Consider the following 26239-nt stretch of genomic DNA (forward strand, 5'->3'; position numbering starts at 1 on the left):
CCGGATTGTTGGAAAACCCACCAAGGAAGGTCTTGACATATGTCGCCGCGGAAATGAACCGATAAGAAGGCTCGGCGCAAATGACTCGGCGCAAGCGACACGGACTCGTTCACACATCTTTCGAAGGGTGTTGGTGACGCTTCTGTGTCAGCTAGGAGAAAGCTGTGCCATATCTTTCATCGATGACACTTTGTAATGTTTTTTTTTTTTTTTTTTTTGAAGGTTCGATTCCTGGTAGGGTTGGACTTCCATTTTAAACTGCAGACATTTTCGTTTTTAAGTACGCTTTACAAAAAGGCTAATCGGGAATGGGCCCACAGTTTAAAGTGGGATCCGCAACACCATGTGTCGCCACGGGACCCCTTGATTGCAAGGTGACGACGTTATCACTACGCCTTCCGAGAGGCTAATTGTGCCAGAGGGTCATCCAAAAGTTTTCATCGGGGAGTTAAGTCCTATTTAGGAGGACTGTAAGTGTAAATTTAGAGCCAAATTGGCCATAAATTATGCCTTTGGAAAAAAAAAAAGATCAGGGGTGTTGTATAAATTTTGCGGTGTGTGGATAAGCAATTGGACTAAGCTATCTATGCACAAAATCAACTTCTGATATAGTTTCAGGAATCGCTCTACCCATCACAGAGTAAGCACGATATCCACCTTACAAAGAAACGGCATATTTTCAGTCATCAATTGGTGTGCATTCTCGTGCCAGATCGTACCAGCGTGTCCCATATTTTCTTTTTCTAACGGTCTGCTTTCGCACGCTACAAGTGACGTAAGGGGTAATAAAATCGACAGATTCCAAACTTATTTCAGATATTGTAATAAGCTCTAAGAAAAGAAAGGAAATTCGTTCATTGGTCGCGAGAAAGCAGTTCAGGTCATGCTGGACAGAAATGATTGCTCAATTTTTATTCTCGAAAAGTTTAAATCATCTGCACAATCGCTCATTTTCGCTAATTCTCAGATTTGGAAAGTTTGTGATATTGTCTTAAAATTTATATGCAGTCGAGACGTTAGTTATAGTTGTGGTAAAATCAAGCAGAAATGCAGGAAGTCACTAGTATTCTTCATATTATCGCATTGGCATTTTATCATATATGTGTTGTAAAAGTTGATTGGTATGCATGGAGGGTTCATTTTCCTTTTCTTTCAACATTGCACCCCTTAAATTACATTGCTCACTCCCTCAGCACCCCTAGACGATTAATCCTGGAGCCGCTGTAAGCACGGATGCCCAGTGTGGGGGAGTGGGGGGGGGGGCATGACGCGCGTTGTTTCACAGAGATTTTGGGGACAGGGTCGGCTCTACCGTACGTGCAACACGTGCATTTGCACGGGGCGGCAAGCTCAAGGGGGCGTCAAAATGTATAAAAAGTGGAAGCTGCATTATTTGAGGCAGTTTGGTCTTCTTGGGGCGGAGAAAATTCAAATTAAATCCATTTGTCAAGTCGTCGTAAGAGATTTAAAAAATATATTTGTTGCATTTGTGTAATGGTAAACTAAGGTATGTCTGATAAAAGGGGGAAAAAAACCTCTCGGGTGCAGAATATCGTAAACGCAAACGAGAAAAAGAGCGCAATATAGAAAAACAAAGTGGAGCTTTGCACAAATTTCTGAAACTTGAGGCAAGAGATGTAGTGAAAGCCGAAGAATTCGAAACCGGTGATCCTGAACTCGTTGCAGGTTGTTCTAATTGCGATCGTGATGATAATGATATATTTCAGCACAAAACTGTCACTGCTCAGGATGTAGTGGAAATGTATGAAGAATATACCTAGGTACAGATCCAGCGAAATTAGACTATGGTTCTGTTATTCGCGACTTTGCAAATAGAAAAGCTAGAAAAGTTAATTTTTAAGCTTTCCAACTTAAGGGGGGAAAGGTACAAAGTGAATAGTTTAATCATGAAGAAATCGTGGTTTACGAGGCGTTCATAATTGTACATGCATAGTTTATTGTAAATAGTGATGAAGTGAAGATATGTTGCTTCATGTAAAACGTTCTGGAAAATGTACATATTTATGTACAGTATAGATAGTCATGAAGAAATAGTGAAACAAAACAGGATAGCTGAGAGTTCTGCACGTCGGCAGAAACTATGGAGAGTAAATGCAACAGATATTTTATTATTATTAGGCTTAAATATATATTATTTTTTATTTGTGAATAACTTATCTTCTTACATTATGTAAGGTTATACCATGTGAAATTGCCACGGATAGTAAGCTTAGTTGTTCATATATTACGTTTTCTTTGTACGTATTTTGGGGTGGTGGCGGCAAAATTCCTAGGGCCGGGGCTGTTTGGGGATACAAAAATAGTGGACTCTTGGTAACATAACATGTTATGAAGGATTAGCCTACGTATATTTTGTTTGTATAATCCAACACATCAAGTCCTTATCACACCAATAATCTTAACTAAAACACCTGACTTCAAAGTACGTATACAAAACAGCAAGTTAGGTGCAACTGAAAAAGAAAAAATTAAACGATCCGTTTCTCTGTGAAAGTACTGGCAGTATAATACATTAATATTATTGTCAGTTTGCAGAGAAGTAAATAAAATAGCATTCTTGCTTGCAGAATAGTATATCACAATAAAACTCATTACGCCGATCTACGTGGCGGAGTGGTTAGAAAAGCGCACTTCGACGTCAGGGGTCCCGAGTTCGAATCTCGGACCGGGCTTGAGTGTTCTCTGTGAGTGTTCATCAATTTTATCGTATCATCTCTCATCCTCATCTTCGCGATTAGTCAAAAGTGGCAGAGAAGCGACGCTAAATAACAGAAATTAAATCAAATAATCTTTATTTATCCATTTTAGGTCATTTATTATGTTGCACTCCAGCGGTTCTTACAATTATATTTATCTCTCTCTCTCTCTCTCCCCTCTCTCTCACTCATTCACCCCCCCCTTCCACACACACACACACACATAATAAACTTATATTTACAACAGGGTGTGTGTTGCCATGCTAGCATGTATTTCGAAGCTAACAATATACTACCCGTCGCTGTTTAAGTATAGGGTGGGGTGCACCATAGTAATCTAAAGATACTAAAATAGGTTTGCCTAGACCAATAAAAACATTATAAAATGATTAGAACGTCCTAGACCCTGCGTCGTCTCAAATAAAACTTAATTTTAACGATGAACCCTGAAGGTGTGTATTGGTGCACTATGTAAATATTATGTTCAGTATCTTTTCCTTTGATAATTGTTGCAATGTGCATTATGTGATTTACAACAAATGCAACTCCTTGCGCTTACAAGGATTTTACAATTGTATAACTCTTATCTTTGCTTTACCTCAAGAATAATCCTTAGCAATTAAGAAGGGATTACAAATATGACGTGTTCTTTCAACAAGCTTTAAACAGATCATAAAAACTGCTCACTCGGTTCAGTGTTGGTGGAAGTGTCCCAGTGTATCCTCACGATGCAAGTAAGGTTGGCAGAGTGTTTAAGAGCAGGTAGGGGTTTAACATTATCCTGGATTAAAAACCTCCATGAGAGTCTTTGATCTTGAAATCTACTGATTGTCTGTTATCATGGGTGCCTGTGGAGAGAGTAAAGGGTGGTTAATTGACCGCCCCCATCGGAATGAGGAAAGATCATGTGGTTTTTCATTTCAAGTAGCTTTACGTCTTACAACGGCAGCGCCTTGAATAACGTAGTGTGGAAAACGGCACGCTTCTGCGCTCTCTGGCTGGTTCCACTCGACAATGATACCGCTAGAGGCGCTGGTGTTGGACCAGGTGCTTGGTATTCGTCTGCTTATAATGGATGTAAATGGAGTTTTTGCTGCAATGTCTGATTCTTTTACATGAAGCATTTCTATGAATGTGACAATTGCTATGATATTTGGTACAGTAGTCGCGAAGATAGTAACGAACATTCTAGACAGTCAACCACGTCCTGTTATAGTCATACTTTCGTTAATAATACGGGAGAAAAAATACGTGTGGAATGCTCTTGGCAACTAAATTCTTGTGTATGAATTAGGTTCATTATTATTATCATCATCATCATTTCTTTTAAAGATATACACACTGAAGCATTTGTATTTTTGATACTTACTGTCTCTCTTCTTCCGCTTTAAACTAATCGCGGCGATGATGATAATGATGATTGCATGAAACGACAAGGGGAACCCCACAAAACTTTCTTAGTGCCATCGACATGAGTGTAAGGAAACTTTCAAACCAATGGGACAAGCGACACGGGATGTTCACATTGTCACACTAGTGACACACACTTCCAGACTGTAAAATAGCATTCATTGCACATGAGGGTCCAAACAGCAAACGACACGTTCATATGGCTTAATCGCGTACTACTTGTTACTTCGGTCGGAAAGCTCCTTAAAGGAAGGCCGCTGAGACCGAAGCGACGCACTACAGGGGGAGTTCCCAACTAAGTGACAAGCGACATGGTGTCTTCAGTCTATTAGCAAGCGTTGCTTGCGAACAACAGATAGGTGACACTATAAACCGCACATTACAACAACAGATCTAGACGACACAATAAGCCACACGTATCGCTTGTGCGTCGCTCAAACTGGGCCATTTCCTCAATACCTTGCAACATGTTGTCGTGGTTTGTTGCTCGCGCATACGCGATGCAATGAGTGTCTTGCTTTAGTGAGATTCGCACCAAAGCGACAAGCTGCACGCGACACTTATCGCTTGAGGATTTCAGCAACCGAACGCTGGCCCGTGCTTCCCGTCATGCCGCTACGATGTGAAATGTTGCTTTTGATTGGCTCGTTTCCAAGCCACATGTGTCGCTTCAGTATGAAAGTTGCCTTGGACCAAAGACCCGTGTCGCGTTGGTGTGAAATCCTCGTATCGTTTGTCGCGTGTCGCGTGTCGCGTGTCGCTTTGGTCTAAAATCTCCTTGAGGAAACGGTGCAGTCAGAGCTTGTGTCCCTACGGTTCGAAAGGCTACATTGATTACCGACTGCTCGCTTTCAAGCGACACTTGTGGTTTGTCGCCTCGGTATGAAATATCTCTCAAGATACAATTTATATTCTAATAACATATAAAAATAAACTCTTATACACAGTCCAAGACCTGACGTCCGGAATCACATTGCGATGTTTCTTCTGGTGTTACGCATGCATGCTATTTATTTATTAATTTTATTTTACTTTTCTTTCCAAATTAATGCCATTTCGCTACTGCAAATCACTCCACAAATATAACTGTTTCCATCAATTCACGTACCGCCTTTCAAGACAAACAAATCTACATAATATATTCCAAAAACTAACAAAGCCGCATTACTTTCATAAGAAAATTAGCACCGATTCTGATCGCACTGCCATCTATGTTCTCATCATCTCGGGAACCAGTTTCTTGCGTAGTTTTCCACACTACGTTATTCAAGGCGCTGTAGTCTTACTTTCACAGCCTCCGTATCTTTCTTCTTGCTCACTCTTCAACTCTCGCCTTGAACATTTCTTTTTCTCCTCATTCCTCCTGCTTAATGTCATTTTTATTTACTCTGCCTCTTTCTCCCTCTTAATCTTTCTATCTTTCCTTATTAGGGTGACCAGAGTGCACCCCCTTCCCTCCTCTTTGGCAAGAATAAGTCATGCTGCCTACATGTCTCCTGAAATATTACACAATTCTCTTTAATGTGTTTTCTTCTTCATTTGATTTTTGTTATTTAGCGTCGCCTTTGTCACTTTTGGCTAATTGCAACAATGAATATGATTGGTGATATGAATAAATTCATGAACGGACACTCAAAGAATATCCATGCCCAGGCTAGGATTCAACCGCAGCATCCCTGGCATCCTAGAGTTCAACCGCTCCACCACGGATGTCTTCCCTTTTTATAAATTTCACTTTTCATTTCTCTCTTTTTCGTTCATTCTCTTGTTTATCTTTTTTATTTTACAGATTAACCTTCCTATCTCGCTCGTTCTTATTGTTTTTCTTGAGTGTGTTCACTTACTTTCTTACCATAAAACATCCATACATTGTGAAATAACATTAAAATATTAATTTTTTTTCTTGCCGCATTTTCTTGGGGAGGGGGGAATTAAAAATTACAAAAAATGTAAGTACTGAACTGAAAATGTAGTACTTTCGCATGACCTAAATTTCTAAAGTGAGGCAATATAAACAATGAAATCACAAATCAAAATTGTATAATTACAATTTATTTCACAAAAACCCAATACTTATTGATGAATTGAAAGAAATTAAAGACACACCATACAAATAAGAATCCTTCATAGTAAGTGTTAAATGTGAAAATTGAGGCCGATCTGCTTCTTTTATTCAAGTTGGAATGTCCACTTCAATTTCTGTATTTGAAAGTCTGAGAAAGTGAAACAGTGAAGAATCCCCCAGTCGGCTTCTGTAGCTGTCCTTGATGAACTTCATTGAAGAAAAAACACTTCACACTTGTATGTGCTGCCGATCATCGATGTCATTCTTTGATAGAATCTTCCTTCAGTAAGAATAGAACGTATTTTAATAAAAATACATGAAATTAATGTATTTTGCAAACTGGATTCGCGGGCCGCAAAAAAGGCATCGCGGGCCGCCAGTTGGAAACCCCTGATCTATCTCATCAATGCATCAAACATTCAAATCCACAAAATTGGGCTATTTCCAATTTCCAAAGCGCTCCTGCATATAGTCATTACTTGGTATCTTCCATATCATTTCACGAACAGACTGCATGCAATATCTGCTTGTAAGCAATAAATAGAAGCTTTACAATAAGACCAAGGTCGCGGGCGAGGCGAACGCGAAATTTTTTAGATCTACAGTACAAGTATTTCTTTGCAAACTAACACAATATTAATAATTTAAAAGGCACTAACAGTCTGGTGTTTTGCAGGGCATTTAGCAGGACACTTGAAAAATAGGACATAGTTGGTTTTTTTGGAGTAGCATCGCAGGCTGCAGGACATGACGCTCAAAGAAAGAACTGTCCCGCGAAAATGAGGACGTCTGGTCTCCCTAATCTATATGCATCTCCTCTGTCCATCTTCCTATCTCCTAATTTCTCTCTCTCTCTCTTTCATTCTATTTCCTTCTGTCTGTATTTTTCTTTTTCTATTTCTCTCTGTGTGTCTGTCTGCCTCTCCCTCTTATTTTCCTCTTTCTCTCTCCTTCTCTGTCTCTTTCTCCCTTTCCTTGGTGACCCTTTCTCAAGATGCACAAATGTTAACCTCACTTCCTCGTAGAATACTTGGACTGAATTTTGAATACTTACGAGGCTTTGGCGTCAGGCTCCATGAAATAAATTAATTCATTCATTGATTCTCCCTCTCTTTCTGTCTGCCCGTCTGTCTGTTTCTCTATCTCCGTCTTCCTCTCTCGCTGTTTTCTCCCTCACTCTTTGCATATGTACCCAGACGATAACAATATGGACAACAATGTCCAGATAACGTCCAACTTGATGTCCAAAACATGTCCAAAAGTGATCCCGAAACGTCCATAACATATTCATTTCTGGACATCCCCTGGATATCACATATGCGGACAAATGGACATCCAGGGGACATCCAATGGATGTATATTGTATATTCCTGGATATCTATTGGATATCCAGAACTTCCGACCTGAATATCCAAGAGATATCCAATGGATGTCTTTTGGAGATTTTCTCCTTTTCACCCTCTCTAGGTTAATCGCGACGATGCGATGTGGATAAATGATGAATTGATGAAATTGGCCATGAAACAAACACATATCAATACAATTGGCGACGATTAGGCGGGCGAGGGGGCAGTTGCCCCCCCCCAACTTTGTCCCCTCACTATACTAAACCTTATGTACCAAGGGAAAGTGAACTGTCCTTCCGCCATAACTTTTTGCAGCTTGCCCCCCTAGTTTTGGAACCCAATCGCCGCCACTGATCAATGTCATACTCGAGATTCAATCCTAGGCCCAATTGCGTCGAAGCACGATACACTACGCGTATAAAGAAGTCAGTATATTTTCCTTTTGAGCTTCTGGAGAATCTATTTCAACATAATTCTGATGTAGGTATAACATCGAGGAGATGAGGAAAGTGAGGTGAATGGATTCCTACCTCCCTAGTATAAAATGTTCGAGAAATTCAAAACCTTCCACAATTCCTGCGAATAACTAGGTTCACAACAATCACGTGCAACACAACAATTACCATGGATAGCTAGTAACAAATGCTTTTATGGAGTATAAGCAACCACTTCCAAGAGAGCAGATTCCATTCTGCAAAGGTGGAGAGAAGGCATGTGCAAAAGCCGGTGAAGAACTTTGGATTCTCTCAGGTGAGTAAAGATTCTCCAACTGTCTGAAGACAGTCCACATGGTTTGAGTTTGGTGTTAAGTCCATTTTAAGCACAGGAAGGCTAATCGGGACTGAACCTACAGTTTCAAGTGGGATCCGAACCGGATATCGAACCCGGGACAACTTGATTACAAATGACGACGTTACCACTGCGCCATCGAGGAGGCCACAGTCCAAATGGGTATCTGAGTTGGAATAAGCATCGTTGTATTCGTGCCCTCATAATAGTTCATTCGGTAGAGGAGGTGTGGTTAAAATACAGGGTGAGCCTAAAGGACCTAGACAGATTAAACGCTTTATAAATCGAGAACTGTTTGTTTTATTAGGAAGCATTTAGTATTGTTTCATAGAGAAAGTCTTCAACTTTACGAACTCCACTTTTCGTTTGTTTTCCTGACGTCAGTCGAGCAATATGGCCGATAGCCAGGTAGAAAAGGCTTTCTTTGTGCTTGAATTGGCAAAAACAAATTCTGTTACTGTTGTACAGCGTTGTTTTAGAAACGGTATGGCAAACAAAAACCCACGAGGCAGTCCATGTACGATTGGAAACAAGAAATTTCAGGAAACTAGTTGTCTGTGCAAGGGAAAAGTCCTGGGAGAGGAGAACTGGACTATCGCATTGATATCTGTCGTGTTACAAAAGGGTCACACAGAACATTTGTAACTTAGGCACGTAAACTTCAGGACATACTCTTTCAACCATGCGAGTATTTCAGCCATGTTCTTAAAACTTGTTTCTGTAAAACTTAGAAATTTCCTATTACTTTTAGGCTCACCCTGTATAATATAGATGTTTTAGCCTAGTTGTGGCATGACTGAAGGCGTTATTTGACATTCAACCTGGTCACCGAAGTTCCCGAATTCGAGTCCCGTCCTGAGTATTGTGAATGTCCCATCGTCAGTTTCGTCGAATCATCACACGTACTCACCGTCGCCATTAGCCAACAGTGGAAGAAAAACGATGTTAATTAACGAAATAGGAAATACTTTATCCATGAACAGCAACCAAGCCAGCACTTTGTCACATTAAAATAGTAATAAAATAACAACACAGGAAACATTTCATTTTACCTTACATTACACAAGACAAGTAATTAATAATGAAAATTTCACCACAATTCAACCTTATTCTACAGTACGAAGAGCTTTTAAAAGCATTGGCTTTTATACCTCCATATGAAATCGTTCACTGCTCCTATCCGCAATGCATTGCTATGAGGTTGTAACAAATTAAACGAATGGTTCCAAGTAGTGACGATGTAATAGTTGTGCTATGTCTTAATCTTCATGACATAAACAGAAATACACAATCCAAGAGTAAAACTTCGTAAATAAGTATATTTGAACTTATAACAAGATGAATTTACATTCTAACACATAATGGTAGACACAAAATCACACATAAACAGAGTTGATAATAGTTGCTATGCACACACTGTTACAATTGGCCATAGCCGCCAGTAACCATGTAATAGTGACAACATATTTAAAATGTTATGTTGTGATATATAACAAGTTGTCTACAATATTGCTCACTAATTTCTGTGTATGTTAAATTGTCATTTTACGAAGTCATTCCCTTATTCAGACTAAACCAAAATATATTGCCCAGATATCATACGGGATATCAAAGTATTCCAGACAAGTTCCATAAATGACTGAAGAATAAATTTCGCATTGTCCCCAGCCACTATAGTCCGCAGGATTATTTTTATGAGGGGGCTTGAATTGTAAAGGCGGGTATTACATATCTGCGTTCTAGGGGTGGTGTTATACTATAAAATATTTCGAAATTGTCATTTTTAACCTTTGTTTTAGAAGTTGTCCAAAGACAAGAATGGTAATTGGAGTCAATTTAAGGTGAGTTTGTACTTACTACTTTGTTGTTTTTTTTCCTGCTTTAATTTAAGCATTTTGATTTTCTTAAAATTTCGGGAGGGCTGTAGGCCCATCAGCTCCCTGCGCATACGGCAGTGCCTCCAGCTTGATGAGTTGCAGCTGCTCATACATATTTCTAGTACCCGGTTTTCACTATCCTTAACGTATATCTATCATCTAAAATAACTTTTGTTTGTAGAAGCCTCCTCGATGGCGCAGTGGTAGCGTCGTCGCCTTGTAATCAAGGGGTCCCGGATTCGATACCCGATGGAGGCCACTTTAAACGGTAGGTTCAGTCCCGAGTTGCCTTACTGTGCATAAAGTGAACTTAAAACACAAAATCAATCAATCAACATATTTCATTTATGATCGTGCTGTCAAGAAAGTGTGTGTATACATTTTTAGCCATATCCACAACATTTTGTTCAGACTTTCCAAGCGTACTGGGAGCGTGAGCTTATGTCAGCCTTATAAGCAGGATACGCCGCTAGCAGTGAATTATAGTCCGCACCTTTGTCGGCCAAGAAGGGTAATGGAAAGGGCAAACACATTGGTTGGAGAGCTTTCTAAGAAGTACCTCCTGAACATTACGTGGAGCAAGACAGGTGCGACAGGGGCCCAGGGATCGAATCCTGGCTTGCGAATGAGTATTCTTTGTGAGTCTCCCTTCATCGAATCCATCATATCATCACTCATCCTCATTGGCCACAAGTGGGAGAAAAGCGACGCTTAATTACAAAAAACAAATCAAAATTCAAAATATTCTGTCCTGGATGTCTCTGGAGCAAGCGAACGAAAACAAGTCTCTGCGCAAGTAGTGACGCGAGACGGCTCCACCAATGAACACATGAGAGGGAATGGGATTCCGTGGAGGGGGAAAGCGACTGCAGTTATCAGCCATCGCAACAGCGTGTTCTGTTTAGCTCTGCCCACTAGATTCCCCCCCCCCTCTCTTCTGCTATGCGCAGCCTCGCTCCAGATGTAACCTGGACAGAGTATGGAAGGAGGCTGTTTCCACTTTTAGTAAATTAGAAGGCAGACTGCTACATTTTAGGTAAAGTACATCGTGTCCACAAGAAGATTCTGTGATTATAAACGACCACAACATTTTAATTATGTATATTACGAAATTTATACCAATTACCGATACCATTCAAAAGAACAGCTCAAAGAACTTTACCGGATGTGTTATTGTTGGCGTTAACTACAACAATAGACGGCATAATAATAATAAAAGAATGAAAAAAAGGAAGAAAATTAGCCAAAAGTAGCAGAAAAACACATTTTAGGATGTAAGAGAGAAATTAATGAAGATAGTCATGGAGAATTAGCACAGTAATACTCATGGATCCCACTGTACAATGCTGTATGAATGAGTGTTGCAAAGAAACTTCAAATAATAATAATAAGAAGAAAGGTAATGGTGGACAAGAGAGAACACACCAAAAGATCTTTCGATTGTTAATGTGTTATTGTAAATGGCATTGTTGTTAGAAGCAACTGTTGATGTTTACTGGATGTTTAGGTTTGTACAGTGGGATCCATGAGTATTACCATGCAAATTGCACATTCCATTAATTTTCTCTTACATCCTAGAATGTGTTTTTCTGTTACTTTTAGCTAATTTTTCCCCTTTTCTTCATTCTTGTATTGTTATGCCAACTATTGTTGTAGTTAACGCCAACAATTACACATCCGCTAAAATTCTTTGAGCTTTTCTTTGGAATGGTATCGGTATAAATTTCGTAATATACATAATTAAAATTTTGTAGTCGTTTATAATCACGGAATGTTTTTGAGGACACGCTGTACATTGGGATCAGATATATACATCGGGTATCAAACCAGGAACCCCTTAATCACAAGGACGACCTTACCGCTTCGCCATCGGGGACGCCTCCAACCTTGCTCTCATGAGGAGCTATGCACCTCAAAGTTTAATGTTCTTTGGATATCCTCGCATCGTTGTAAAACCTGCGGAAAGATTACGTTAAAACGTAATACGTTGCCTGTAATCGCAGAGAACAATGCATTGCGCGTGATCCACGTTCGAGCATAGAAGGTTTTCCTCTTCAGTGTCCGATAAGATTTCAGTGCAACGAGTGGATTAGCTATAGTTTCAGCAACTGAATACGTGGTGGCTGGTGACTTTAGGACTGTGTTATATGTAAGTACACGCAAATCGACTGATTTTTCATGTCTTTATGAAGGAAAAAGTATGAAAAATATTTTTATCTTTTAATACATGCTTTCCTCGAACCTGCCCAGTAGAATAGTAATTAACTTTGTCGTCATTGTATAACTAACTAACTCTCTAGCCCTCTTAAACCCGAAAGTTGATGGCTGCAGCAACACAAGCAATACATGCTGGGCAAGATCACATTAGGTCCATCTCAACGTTATCTGAACATTACTGAATATTCATATAGGCAAATTAGTGTAAAGTAAACTAAAAGCTTAAATGTAACCCAACTTCATGTAAATAATAATAAAAATCATAATAATGATATTTATAACAATAATTGTAATGAATTGTTCGCGGGTTCAATTCCCAGTGAGAGTGACACTTTAAGGTCTAGGTCAGTGCTGGAAGTGGAAATTGTTAGCTGTGGGTAGGGGGCTTCTTGGATCTTGGAGATAATTGGACACCTGGGGTAAATTTTCCTAGCTGGCGAGATCTCCCCGTCATCCTGTCCGCCTAGCCCAGATACAGTCACGATTAGCCTCAGTGGGCTATCTATAATTTCGCAACTAAACAGAAATAAATAATTCATTTTTAACTGCCATAAAAGCATTTTTTTTTATTCCAGTTAAATAAAAGGTGTTGTACAGTGGCTAGTTTGGACTGGGCTACAATTTTAACATGTGCATTAGAAGCTTCTTGTGGTTTTTGAAAATTTTTCAATAATCATTACGATTAGGACTGAGCCGATACCGATTCCGATGTGTCAGTATCGGCCGATACCCGTGGTATGAGTATCGGAAAGTATTCGGTGGAATTTATTTACCGATTCCGGCCGATACTTTTTTGGTCTTTCACGGACTCAAAAAATTGCTCCGCGACACTTTCACAAAGTCTAATTATCCTGGAAATTTTCCAAAATTTCAAGTTACTTTTAATTTTCCGCCAGTTTTGAGTGACAAACTGATTTCTGTAATAACATACGTGTAATTTAATATTCTCATGTAATTCTTGAGTATTTTAAAACAAATGTGTTGGTTAAATTGATTTATATAATTTGAGTGGAATACTTACATACATATATTAATCATTCTTTTGAACAATTTCTAATTATATCAATTTTCAAGTACCGGTATCGGTATTGGTTGGAATCGGTTAGAGTATCGGCATCGGTATCGGCATCAGTATCGGCATCGGTATCGGCATTGGTATCGGTATCAGTATCGGCATCGGTATCGGTATCAGTATCGGCATCGGTATCGGTATCGGTATCGGCAACGGTATCGGCATCGGTATCGGTATCGGCATCGGCATCGGTATCGGCTCAGCGCTAATTATGATTGCTATTGCTTTATACTCCACTTTATGGTAAGATGTAAGAGTACACCCGAAAGATCACTCACAGATGGAACTCTTCCTCAGCTAAGAAAACAATAAACATGAAATGTCTGTCTGCCACATGTTCTGAATTATCCATTGCCTGGCATTTTCCATCTGCTACCCTATGGTTATTTATGCTACCGTTCTAGGGTGTGTGTCTGTGTGTGTGCCCACATCTTGCCTCCCTCCTCAAAAGTATTATGAAGTTGGCGCACCTGTCCTCTACGACGCCAGGGGTTGCGAGCTCGAATCCAGGCTTGTGTAAGTGTGTTTTTTGTGAGTGTCCATCAATTGCATCATATCATCACTAATCCCCATCGTCGCGATTAGCCGAAAGTGAAATGAAACCAACATAAATAACAAAATTCAAATCAAAGCAGATTAATTTGAAATAAAATCAAATCATTTTCTTATAATAATCTTCATTCATTTACGTATTGTTATGACGAATTCAATGTAGCTATCCATTGCGGTTATCATGAGACCTCCATCATTTTTTCTATGCCGGTCAAGGCAAAATTATATTTTTACAGCCATAGAGAATTCGGGAATTGCGTTTCACAGAAGTATTGGTTTTAGCTAACACTACACTTTTATAGTTTCTGAGGTTCTGGGCATAGAGTAAAAAGATAAATCATTTCAAAAAAGGTATCAAAGGTAATGCTCTTACAACTGCATGGCAAATTAATAAACAGGAAACTTAAAATCACCATACACAAAACATAAATCAGACCAATAATAACATATGGGTCTGAAACAAGGGTAATAAATACAAGAGGAAGCATTGCGCAGATTTGAGAGAAGGGCGATACGCAAAATTTATGGACCGATAATTGAGAATAATTTCTGGAAAATAAGGACTAATGAAGAAATTAACAATATAATAGAGAAAGAGGATGCAGTGAGAAATTATTAAATCTCAACAAATACGATGGCTGGGTCATGTACAGAGAATGGGAAAGGATAGAATGCAAGGGAAAGTGACGCAAGAGAAAATGTACTCAACAAGAAGAAGAGGAAGATCAATGAAGAGATGGGTGGATAATGTGTCCTGGAAGATCTGCGTCACTTGAAGGTGAAAAGATTGCAGAGAACAAGGACAGATGGAGACACATAGTTGAGGAGACCAAAGACCACGAGGAGCTGTAGCACTATAAGGTAAGGTAAGGTACAACTGAATGGCAAGTATTCGTAAGAAGAAAGTAATTACTGACCTCAGAAGTGTGAGGAGTGCCTGTGTTTCTTATTTCATCATATTTACGTTTCTTAACGGCACAGGCGCGAGTTTTTCATCCAGCAGCATTTGTTCCCAGTGTACGTATCACTCGTACATTCTTCCATTCTGGAGTCTTGGGTTTTCTCGTCTTCTGGTTTTGAAGGGTCTGGCACTGGCTCCGAAACATCCGCTGTGGAAGTAGCTTCCTTTGATGGGAATTCCAATGCTCCAGTCTTGAGCCGCCGATCCATAGCGAACTCACGAATCGCCACTTTCCCTGAATCAACTGAAGCCAAATGAACTGCAGAGACGGCAAGAAACTGGAGTAATAGTCGTGGTGCAATCATGTGTTTTAAATTCCTACAATCGAGCATAACAGAAGAGCGTCAGGGAAACTCTGCTTAGCAGTACGTAGCTAGAATTGATCTCCAGTGGGTGCTTTGTAAACCAAGTCCATTTTCAAAAGTTTAACAGTATAAAATGAAGGTAAATTATGTGTGTGGGAGGATGGATGATCATTAAGTTAATGTAAAATATAAAATTTAGAAATGTCATACAAATACTGCACTTTTTTCTATATCTTCTGAAACATCTCTTGCAGTGTTAATTGACTGCTGCTGATATCATTCCTTACTACACATTCCATACCACTTTTGATGATACAATCAATATATCATGCAATAAAAATGCACAATAGTCAATAATAGTTCCTACCGCACATTCCGACCTCGGTTAAGCAATAAAACTCCCCTTCGTTCCCAAAACTTGGGAGCTGTTGACCTTTGACGCAGATGTGGAAGAAATGTGGATGATGACGTCAAAGTCAGATTTCTGTCTAAACGGGAGGCCGCAACATGAGCAGAGAAGTTACAAATACAGAAACTCCCCCATGAAAGAACTTTCGAAAGTCTAGAGGATATTCTAAATACTTTCTGCTACTTAGACTTCGGCTCATATACAAGATGGACAAATGTAATAGCTGTTGTTCATGCTCTGTGAATCCTTCACCAAGTTGTAAGCAAAATATAATATATGCTATCTACATTTTCACTCTTCACTTAAAATTATACATAATAGTTTACCTAATGTTAAGGGGGCTTACGCCAGTGCCAGAGGGGTCTACTCGGGGTCAGGGCGTCGCGGAGCCCCTTGGACTCCATGGAGCACACTTTGAGAATCACCGTCTCTATAGGTATCCTTGGTTGTCATGCAACCCGTCACACTATACTGTACTGTAATATTGCCTGCCAACAATACAATACAAGGGCGAGGGTGTTATTTCAATTGTCATTAACTCCACTCTCTTTTTACGTTCACTTCACATGTTTATATTGCGCATATCAGGAACCGTGTTGTGGAAATATACTAATGACGTCATGACAGTATGATGCAGTCGAGCCAAGAAAAACATTTGCTACCACTTGTGGCCTAGCGACATTGGGAAGTTTTGTCATTGGAAGTGTTTTAACAGCGTTTGCCTAGTTAGATAAGCGAAACGAGAACATTATCATTCTTTTATCATACTTTCGGCTCATCAAAGGCACACCTCTCTTTGTGTTCCGAAACTACACGAGGTTCTAGCTACAGGTACGTACGATTAGTTAAGATCTTGGTTTGTGATTGTTATTTATTGTACAGTGGGATCTATGAGTATTACCGTGCAAATTGTCCATCACCAAGTTCGTGTACTTTATTTGACCAAATAAAAGCTTCAAGAATTAACAGAAAACTCAAAACAAGCTGTTGACAACTTCTGCACCAGCATACACAAAAATTCATAGCTTAGAAACACATAGGATGTGAGAGAAATCTTAATGAAAATAGTCATGGACAATTTGCACGGTAATACTCATGGATCCCACTGCACCACAGGATATTGAGAACATGTCGAACGATAATCTCGATCTGTTTCATTCAGAATATTGTTGTTTTTTTTTTGGGGGGGGGCTATTCGCGGCTAGACTGCACTGAATTCGTGCCTCGATTTGGCACTGTGCATTTTTCAATTAGAAGTTCCTTCTCTGTGATATAAACTTTCTTACATTACTTATCATAGGAGTTTTCCTTTATTCTATTTCCATTTGTAAACACACAGTATTGCCAGGTCGAACTTTGGATCTTAACGTGGATATGTATGCGAATTTCCACTAGGATTCAACTTTCTTTATTTCGTTTTTTCGTCCGCATTTATGATTTTCATTTTATTTTTGGATATGGAAGTTTCTACTTTTTAATAGATGTAAATTATTTCCGTTAATTTAAATTCAATTTGTTTGGGAAATATATGGTTTTTGGTGATTTTATTGTTCAAGGTTGTACTAGCGTTGTGCTATAAGGGAGATCCTCACAGTTCGCTTGTCTCCCTTATCGCACAAAGTAAGAACAACCTTGCGTTGTGACGTCACTCGAGGAATGCCTACGATGTTAGGTTAGGTCTGTTAGGTTTGGTTCTCTTAGCATAAATACACTATAAATGTATTATTTATGCGAAGATAACTAAACCCAACAAGCCTAAAATAACAAATTAGGCATCTAGCCTTTCATCTGAACGTAAATTAGGCTCATTATGTTTCATTTATAATGAATGTTCCACAAACATAATACTAGTTTCTTTTTCCATTTCCAATTGTTTCATCACCTTAAATCCTACATTTCTGGAATCCTTGATTTATATCCTTTCCAACGATGTATCATACATATTTCTATTAGGAAGGGTCGATTCGACATCCTTACCCTATTCGCGACGAGGAGGGATGATTAGATGAAACCGATACCTACCAAGAACACCCACACCCAGAGCGGGACTCGAACCCGGGAGTTTCGGTGGTGAAATCGAAAGCCGATCACTTGGTGCGCTCGGCCACCCAGCTTCTTTGGGAATGGGCGTGTCTGTCAAGCCCATCATCATCCTCAATCATACCGATTAGCTCAAAGTAGAAATACATAAAACCCGAATCAAATCATTTTCAAAAAGAGAATGCTGCGCCCACTTCACAACATTTCGCAAAGAACGTTAGCCTCCACGATAGCGTAGTGGTAACGCTGTCACATTTAATCAAAGAATCCCGGCGGACATCCGTTGGCGGAGTGGTTAGCACAGCGCGCTACGACGCCAGGGATCCAGGGTTCGAATCCCTCCCTGGTCATGTGTGCTCTTTGTGAGTGTCTCTTCATCAATCTCATCACACATACTCATCTTCGAGATTAGCCAAAAGTGGCAGAAAAGCGAAGAAAAATAAACCATCATATATCATATTGTCGTGTAAGAACCAGAGGGACTTAACTCCAGTTTATCAGATTTACAGGAGACAGAAAATAATGTATTGTTAGGAATATGCTCGACTCTGAAAAAGAGTCAATAAGTTAGAGATACGTGGCTTTTCCTTACTGCTAACGATTAGAGGTTTAGATGTCTCGACCCCACTCCAAAATAAACCTCTCCAGAGTTTGTTTAAACAAAACGGAAAACAGTGTTTTTAGAGTTATGTTCCTCTGCTTCTCATACTGAGATTGATTGATTGAGGTTTTGTATTAAGTCCACTTTATGCACAAATAATCGGGACTGGACCTACAGTTTTAATTGATTGATTGATTTGGTGTTTTAAGTTTACTTTATGCACAGTAAGACTAATCCGGACTGGACTTACAGTTTAAAGTGGGATCCAAGCAACTATGTGCCTCCACTGGGTATCGAACCCGGAACCCCTTGATTACAAGGCGGTGACGTTAAACTACGCTATCGGGGAGGTCCTCTGCTTCTCATACGACGATATACGAATCATATATAATTTAATATCAAGGTATCCCGGGTTCGATTCCAGTGGAGAGACAGCTGTTCCAGTCCCGATTAACTTTTCTGAGCATAAAGTAGTCTCAATCTTTGCCCACAAGTTCAACCACCCTTTCTTCCCATTCCAGCTGCAGGTATGTGCCATCGCAAGGAGGACCTTACCATCGCCACGGAGACACCCCCGAGGCTGAAGGAGGAGGACTGCCGGGTGTACCCCAGGCGCTGGCTGATGCTCGCCCTGTTCGTCCTCTGCTCCATGGTGAACGCCATCCACTGGATCTACTACTCAATCATCGCCAACATCGTGGTCAAGTACTACGGCGTGGAGAACTACGCCGTCGACTGGACATCCATGATCTTCATGGCGCTCTATGTCCCCTTCGTGTTCCCGGCCAGCTGGATCCTCTCTAAGAAGGTGAGTTTGCGTTCCCTTCTCGAATGGACCGATTGTAATTTCTTCAGGGGCCTGCGCAGTGATAGCGTCGTCACCTTGTAATCAAGGGGTCCCCGGTTCGATACTCGGTGGAGGCACATAGTTGTTCGGATCCCACTTTTAACTGTAGGTCCAGTCCCGATTAGCCTTGCTGTGCATAAAGTGAACTTAAAACACCAAATCAATCAATCAATCAATGATTGTTTTGCCAACACCCCCCCTTGTCTAGCTGAGTTTCTAACCTTCCTCTTTACCCCACCGTTTTGTTTTAGTGTTAATAAAATATTTGAGCCGCTAGGGAGCCTTCGTTGAAGCCCCTTGCTGTCTGAGTCCATGGGAAACCAGTTTTTACTGAAAATCCGGTATCCAATATACCGTTCCATGAAGAGTACCTTTTTAAAATGTTATAGAATTTCAATTTTTATAGTTTTATAGAATCTCAATTATTGAAAGAAAATATATAATTGTAATAATTGAAGATTTGACGTTTTAGACCATTAATGTGGTACATTTTAAAAACCCGGTCTCTGAGACCTTGCGCGACCATCGACGTAACTTTTCTCGCGCAACCCACTGATACGCTTTGTTTATTTTGACCATACGTAATATTTTATTCGTTTTCTGTTAATTTCACATTTGATTTATTTGTTAGTTTCAATACTGTTGTTTGATATTTTGATATTGGCTTAAATTTGTAATTTTAATTGTACATTTGTTACACGCAATATCGGAAGCGGAAGTCATTTCCGGTTTGTGAAGATGTGTAGAACTGTCCAATCTTTTATTGATTCGGTTGCGAGGACAACAGTGCAAAAAGAGAAAGAAATAAGTTGAGTTGCGGAAGATGACGTCTATTTTGTGAAAAACGCTGTTTTAAAGAAAAAGCAGCAACTTAATTCAAAAGTGATTGTGTTGGTGAATATTGTTATTAATTTGCAGTGATTGTTTAAAGGTAAAATGTTTTATTAAATTTGTAAAATAGTAAGAAGCTAATTTTTTGTTCAAATCGTTTCGTCCTGAGAATCAAGTGTAGTATACATTAAGGTGAGTCTCATAACTCCGCCGCACAGGGAGATTGGGTAGCTACCGTGACGTAGTAATCCGTGATCCAGTGGCGAACACCAGAAAGGAACGTCACAGGTAAAATTGGCGACCAACGTGAAGGCCCCGATGATGTAAAAGGATAAATGTAACTGTAATATCGTGTGAAAAAACGTGTGTTTTGTGCAGTGTGAAGTCATGAGGAAATTGTCGAGCGTTACAAAGTCTGATAACACATAGATGTAAGTCATGTGATTGATTTTGCAGAGATATCAAGGTATGAGTAGGAAACTTTTGAGAAGCCAGAGCAAGAAGAAAATGGATAAATTGAGTTGTTGTGATGATAAAGATAAGCCCTTGGACGAAATATTTCAGTGCAGGAAATGCGAGGCGTATTTCCATTTAGGGTGTGCAAATTTGCCAATATCCAGAGAATTTCTTCCTGATGGTGACTTAGTTTGTAAAAATTGCAAATCGCATAGTGCTACTTTAAATATGGAGGTACTTTGTGGCTGGTTAAAGAGAATTGAAGAAGGAAGGAAAGAAGATCAGAATGAAATGATAAAGAGGTTTGAAGAAGGAAGGAAAGAAGATCAGAATGAAATGATAAAGAGGTTTGAGAAAATGGAAGAAGGAAGGCTAGAAGATAAGGATGAATTGAGGAAGATCATTGAAGAAGGAAGGAAAGAAGATCAGAATGAAATGATAAAGAGGTTTGAGAAAATGGAAGAAGGAAGGCTAGAAGATAAGAATGAATTGAGGAAGATCATTGAAGAAGGAAGGAAAGAAGATCAGAATGAAATGATAAAGAGGTTTGAGAAAATGGAAGAAGGAAGGCTAGAAGATAAGAATGAATTGAGGAAGATGATAGAAGAAGGACGGAAAGAGGATAAAAAGGAACTGATGAAGATTATTGAAGACGGAAGAAACGAAACTAAAGTAGCTTTCAGGAACTTAGAGGAGGTATTTAGGAATGATAAGGAGGAAATGATGACGAGAATGAAAGCAGACCGAGAAGAATTGATGAAGAAGATTGAGGATGAGCGGAAAGATGATAAAAATGAAATGATGAAAGTAATAGAAGACAGAAAACAAGAAAACAAAGAAGAATTGGAAGCTGTGCGACGTGATTTGTTAAAACAAATTGATGAAGGGAGAGATGCTCTAAATAAGATAGAAGAAGTCTGGGTAGTAGACAGACGAAAAGTAATGAATGAATTGGACACCGTAAGGGCAAGGATAGAATCCGTCGTGGATCAGCAAAGTACTTCAAGGAATGTGTGTATGCAGGACAGTGAGAAGATGAATAAGGAAATTAACCAGAAGTTCTATTTTATGGAGGAATTCCTTTTAGGGAAGTTGGAGAGATTACATTTAGAATCTGTGCAAGGATATCCAGGAATGACTGCTGGAAATACTGGCAGATCTGTGGAAAATATTCGATGGGTGAGAGATGATAATGACCCTTTGATTTCCGGTATATCTTCAACAGAATCTGTATCTTCTGCTGAATTGGTGACTAAAAGGAACCGTAAGAGGAGAAGACGTATCCAAAGTACAAAAGGGATACCCAGAGAAGATATTGATAAATCTCCTGATGTCTCTCATAGTCCATCTCACACTGGACATTTTTTTAGAATGTCGGATATTAACTCTGAGCAAATTTACCAGAGAAATAAATTCCATATCAGCGGAGCGTTATTTGGAAGAACTGAAAACGTCCATGGACATAATGAAAATGCCTATGCACTATAGATTAAAGGTGCTTCCTTCTGTAATGAAAGGGAAAGCTAAAGCCTGGTTTATTGCCAACGAGAGAAGGTGGAAGTCTTTTGAACAATTTTGTGCCGCGTTTAAAAAACAGTATGCCTCTGCAGAAGCGAAGCAGAGAGAGATCCAGATTTTAAGAAACAGAAGATATTCCAAATCCTCAGGTCTTTCTATGGAGGATTATTGTTGGGACGTCTACGGGTCATACTGTAACTTGGTCGAACGTGTGGACCAAACAGAAGTGTTAAGTTTAATTATTCATCAGCTCCCATACAGAATACGGCAGCTAGTATTAACAAGAGATCCTCGAAACATTGACCAGTTGACCAACTTCTTGGGGAAGTACGAAGCCTCAGAACAGATAGATGGGTGGAGAGGCGACGGAAATAAAGCAGAAGAAAGGAGACCTAACCAACCTCGAGTTCGCAGAGTACAGATGACAACTTCTACTAATAATCCTGGAGGATCCCGCAGCGCAGAGAGCGGAAATGGGAAGGAACCAATCACCAGAGAAGGACAGCGATTCCCGGGTGGAAGGTGGAAGAATAGAAACTGGACAAGTAACAGACTTTATAGAAGGACTACGCCGTACACAAATAGTTGGAGAAGAGATCAAAGAGCTCCAGAACGAAAAGAGTGTGCAATACAGACGGAAGAGCTACCTTCCAGTAATCTTAGAGTTACAGCGTCGCCATGGGAAATTAACTGCAATGAAGTTCTGGGTTTAGCCCAGCGCCCGTTGTAAGCGGTACTCTTACGCTTGCAATGAAGGGCATGCAAGTACAAGAAAGTGACGAAAGTGAAGACCCATTCCTAACAGAAGATCCGTTAGAAGTATTGTTCTTGAATATCGAAGCCACTCCTCTAAATTATTTAAAAATTAGAAAGACGATAATGGAAGAAGATAGGGAATGTGAAGAAACCTGAAATTTCAGTCGAGGTATTAGGATTCCAAATAAAATGCACTCTGGACACGGGTAGCGAATGTACCCTTATGAATTATAATATTTGGCTTCATGTACGAGAGCGATTACCAGGTCTTAAATTGCAGAAGTGTCCAGGCGTAATATTAAAAGATTTTGCTGGAAAAGAAAGATCACGGATAGCTGGTTGCAGGCGAAAAAATTTTGAAATTGGCGGTTTTATATTTGAAGATTTAGTATATGTGGTCAAGTGCTTAGAAGCTGACTTATTATTTGGTTATCCTTTCCTTCGAAGATACAAAGCCACTCTGGATGCAGGCGCAGAAAAATTGTATCTGATCAATGGCGGACACACAGTAGAGCAACATTTACTTCCTAACGCTGGAGATTCAGAGAAGGGCGAGTCGCGGGAGAAGACAGCCTTAATACAGTGTACGAAAGCGGAGGAAGAAGCTAACGCTGATGAGTGGACTGCAACAGAATCAGACATAAGAGATAAAGCCTTTGCTTCAGATGTTTTGAGAGTTGAGGAAAAGGAGCAGCTATTTAATTTATTGTTGAAATATAGAAGAATATTCGCCGACAAACCAGGATTATCTAGGAATTCTATCTGTGAAATAAATCTGACCAGTGAAGAACCTGTGTTCTCCAATCCTTATCCTGTTCCGTTGTCCAAGAGAAAAAGCTGGAAGAAGAATTATTGAAGTGGCAAGAGTGGGGAGTAATTATACCTTGCAACTCACCATATTTAAATCCCTTATTAGTAGTGGATAAACCGGACGGGTCGGTTAGACCCTGCATTGATTTTAGAAAACTAAATAAACAAATTGTAGCTCCCAGGAGTACAGTACCTCAAATTCAGGAAGCTCTACAGAAATTTAGAGGGAAGAAGTATTTCTCCTGTTTGGATCTTGCTTCAGGATATTTACAAATTCCAATTAATAAGAAGCATCAAATATACACAGCCTTTACATACAACGGAAGATCTTGGTGTTTTACGAGAATGCCTTTCGGTTTGACCAATGCAGTAGCTGTATTTATGTATTCCATGCACAATTTGTTTAATCCATCTACTGAGAAATTCTTGACAGTTTATATAGATGATCTTTTGATATTTGATGAAACGATTCACAAACATTTTCAACACTTATCATTCGTCTTGGATACTCTTCAGAAGGAAGGTTTTACAGTGAAACTTAAGATTTGGTTGGTTGATTTGTTGTTTTAAGTCCACTTTATGCACAATAAGGCTAATTGGGACTGGACCTACAGTTTAAAGTGGGATCCGAACCACTTGTGCCTCCACCGGGTATCGAACCCGGGACCCCTTGATAACAAGGCGACGACGCTACCACTGCGCCATCTGGGAGGCCCATACAGTGAAACTTAAGAAGTGTGAATTCGGAAAGGAAGAAATTAAATATCTAGGCCATATTATATCCGGAACACACATCAGGGTTGATCCTAAGAAGAATGAAGCCATTTTGAAATTTCCACGTCCCAGGAACAAGAAGGATTTGCAACAATTTCTCGGGCTGATTAACTGGAGACGTCGTTTTGTTGAGAATTTGGCACAAAAATCTACCCCTTTAGAACAATTGTTGTCAAAGAATGTTAAATGGGAATGGACCAACACGAGAGAAAACTGTTTCAGAAGATTGAAACAGGAACTAGTGCAACTGCCGGCGTTAGCGCAACCCGATTTTTCTAAGACGTTTTGCATAATGTGTGATGCTTCTTCGTTAGGACTTGGATCGGTTCTATTTCAAGGAAACCACGAAACTCCTATAAATCTGACTGAGATTCGCATTATTCAGTATGCCAGCAGAAAATTAAAGCCCCATGAAAAGCATTATACAGTGCAAGAACTAGAGTGTCTAGCTGTGTTATTTGCGATAGACCATTTTAAAGTTTATCTGTATGGTCAGAAATTTTTCATCTATACTGATCATAAAAATCTAATATGGTTAGAAAATAGTCGTAACTGGAATGGCAGATTAACGCGATGGGCTCTGAAACTTCAACAATATAAATATGAGATCATTCATGTGGAAGGAAAGAGTAATAAGATCGCTGACGTACTAAGTCGTTATCCTGTGGCTGAAGGGGTTCTGGAGACAGAAGGCAACACTCCTACCATTCTACAGGTGTGGTCAGCTAAGAAAATTCTCATGCCTAACCAGGAGATCCAACTGTGGAAGGAGTCCCAAAGTCAAGATCCAATGTGTAAAGATATATCAGACAAGTTAAATAATGGAGATGAAGAGGCTAAATATTTCTTGAGGGAAGACCTTTTATTTAAGAATTCTAGAGGTAAAAAGAAATTCCATTGTATAGTGGTTCCGCAAATTTTAAAGGATAAAGTGTTGGAGGCTGAACATGATAACACTGGCCATTTTGGGTTTACAAAAACTTATCAGAGAGTAAGAAAAAGGTACTTCTGGAAAAATATGAAGTCTGACATTTCACGATATATTCAAGAGTGCTTGATATGTTCAAAGAACAAGCCCGATAAGCTTGGGATATGTAGAGAGAGATTGACCACGACCCAAAAGAAACCACATGAAGTTCTGTCAATAGACATCATTGGAAAACTACCTAAGTCTTCATCGTTCTACTATATCCTGACCTTGATTGATGTAGGAACCCGATACTTAACAGCCTATCCGTTACGAACAGCCACTACTGGTGAAATTATTAGGAAGTTAGAGCAGGGATACTTCACCCATTATCCGAAACCTAAGTATGTGCTGTCCGACAGGGAAGTCAATTTCTGTCCAAGCAATGGCTACAATTTATGGAAAACCACTCTGTTAGACCCATCAGGACCACTCCTTATCACCCAGCAAGCAATCCGATTGAGAGAAGCAATCAGGAAATTGTAAGACTTCTAAGGACGTTTTGCAATCGGAAACACGACTCCTGGTGTAAACAAGTGAGGACTGTCTGTTGGCTCATCAATAATTCTATATCCGAGGCTACCGGTTATGCCCCAGTGGAGTTATTTTATAATCGACCTGTAGCAGCTAACTTACTGCAGGAATTAGACTGGCCTGAAGATAGTGAGTGGAAGACTCTAGCCTGGGAAACCAAATTATTCATCGCAGAAAGTCGAAACAGCCGACAGAAGAACAAAAAGAACATACGGATCAATCCCCATTCGTTCACACTAAAAGAAGGAGACCTGGTTTTAAAAAGGAACCACCGGTTAAGTTCAGCTAAAGATAAAGAAATATCCAAGTTCTTTGAATACTTCGTTGGCCCGTATGTAGTTCAGGATGTTAAGCACAACACAGCTAACTTGCTGGATCCTTGGAA

At 39.7% G+C, this 26239-nt stretch overlaps 1 protein-coding gene across 2 annotated transcripts in view; it reads left to right on the top strand.

The window, feature by feature from the left end:
- The first annotated feature begins 3432 nt into the window (after positions 1-3432).
- The window catches only part of LOC146001713 (choline/ethanolamine transporter flvcr2a-like), a 55429-nt gene continuing 32622 nt past the window's right edge, over positions 3433-26239 (top strand). Inside the window, exons 1-2 of one of the 2 annotated variants that reach the window (XM_083139379.1) lie at positions 3433-3479; positions 18883-19169. In XM_083139379.1, the coding sequence (XP_082995505.1) occupies positions 3446-3479; positions 18883-19169 (321 nt within the window). In that variant the 5' untranslated portion in view covers positions 3433-3445. Of the gene's footprint in view, positions 3480-8194; positions 8289-18882; positions 19170-26239 lie in introns of those variants that run through there. The other variant, XM_083139380.1, reaches the window with a different exon arrangement.

This window comes from Lepisma saccharinum, chromosome 17 (assembly GCF_977018435.1).
Source record: "Lepisma saccharinum chromosome 17, izLepSacc3.1, whole genome shotgun sequence".
Taxonomy (NCBI): Eukaryota; Metazoa; Arthropoda; class Insecta; order Zygentoma; family Lepismatidae; genus Lepisma; species Lepisma saccharinum.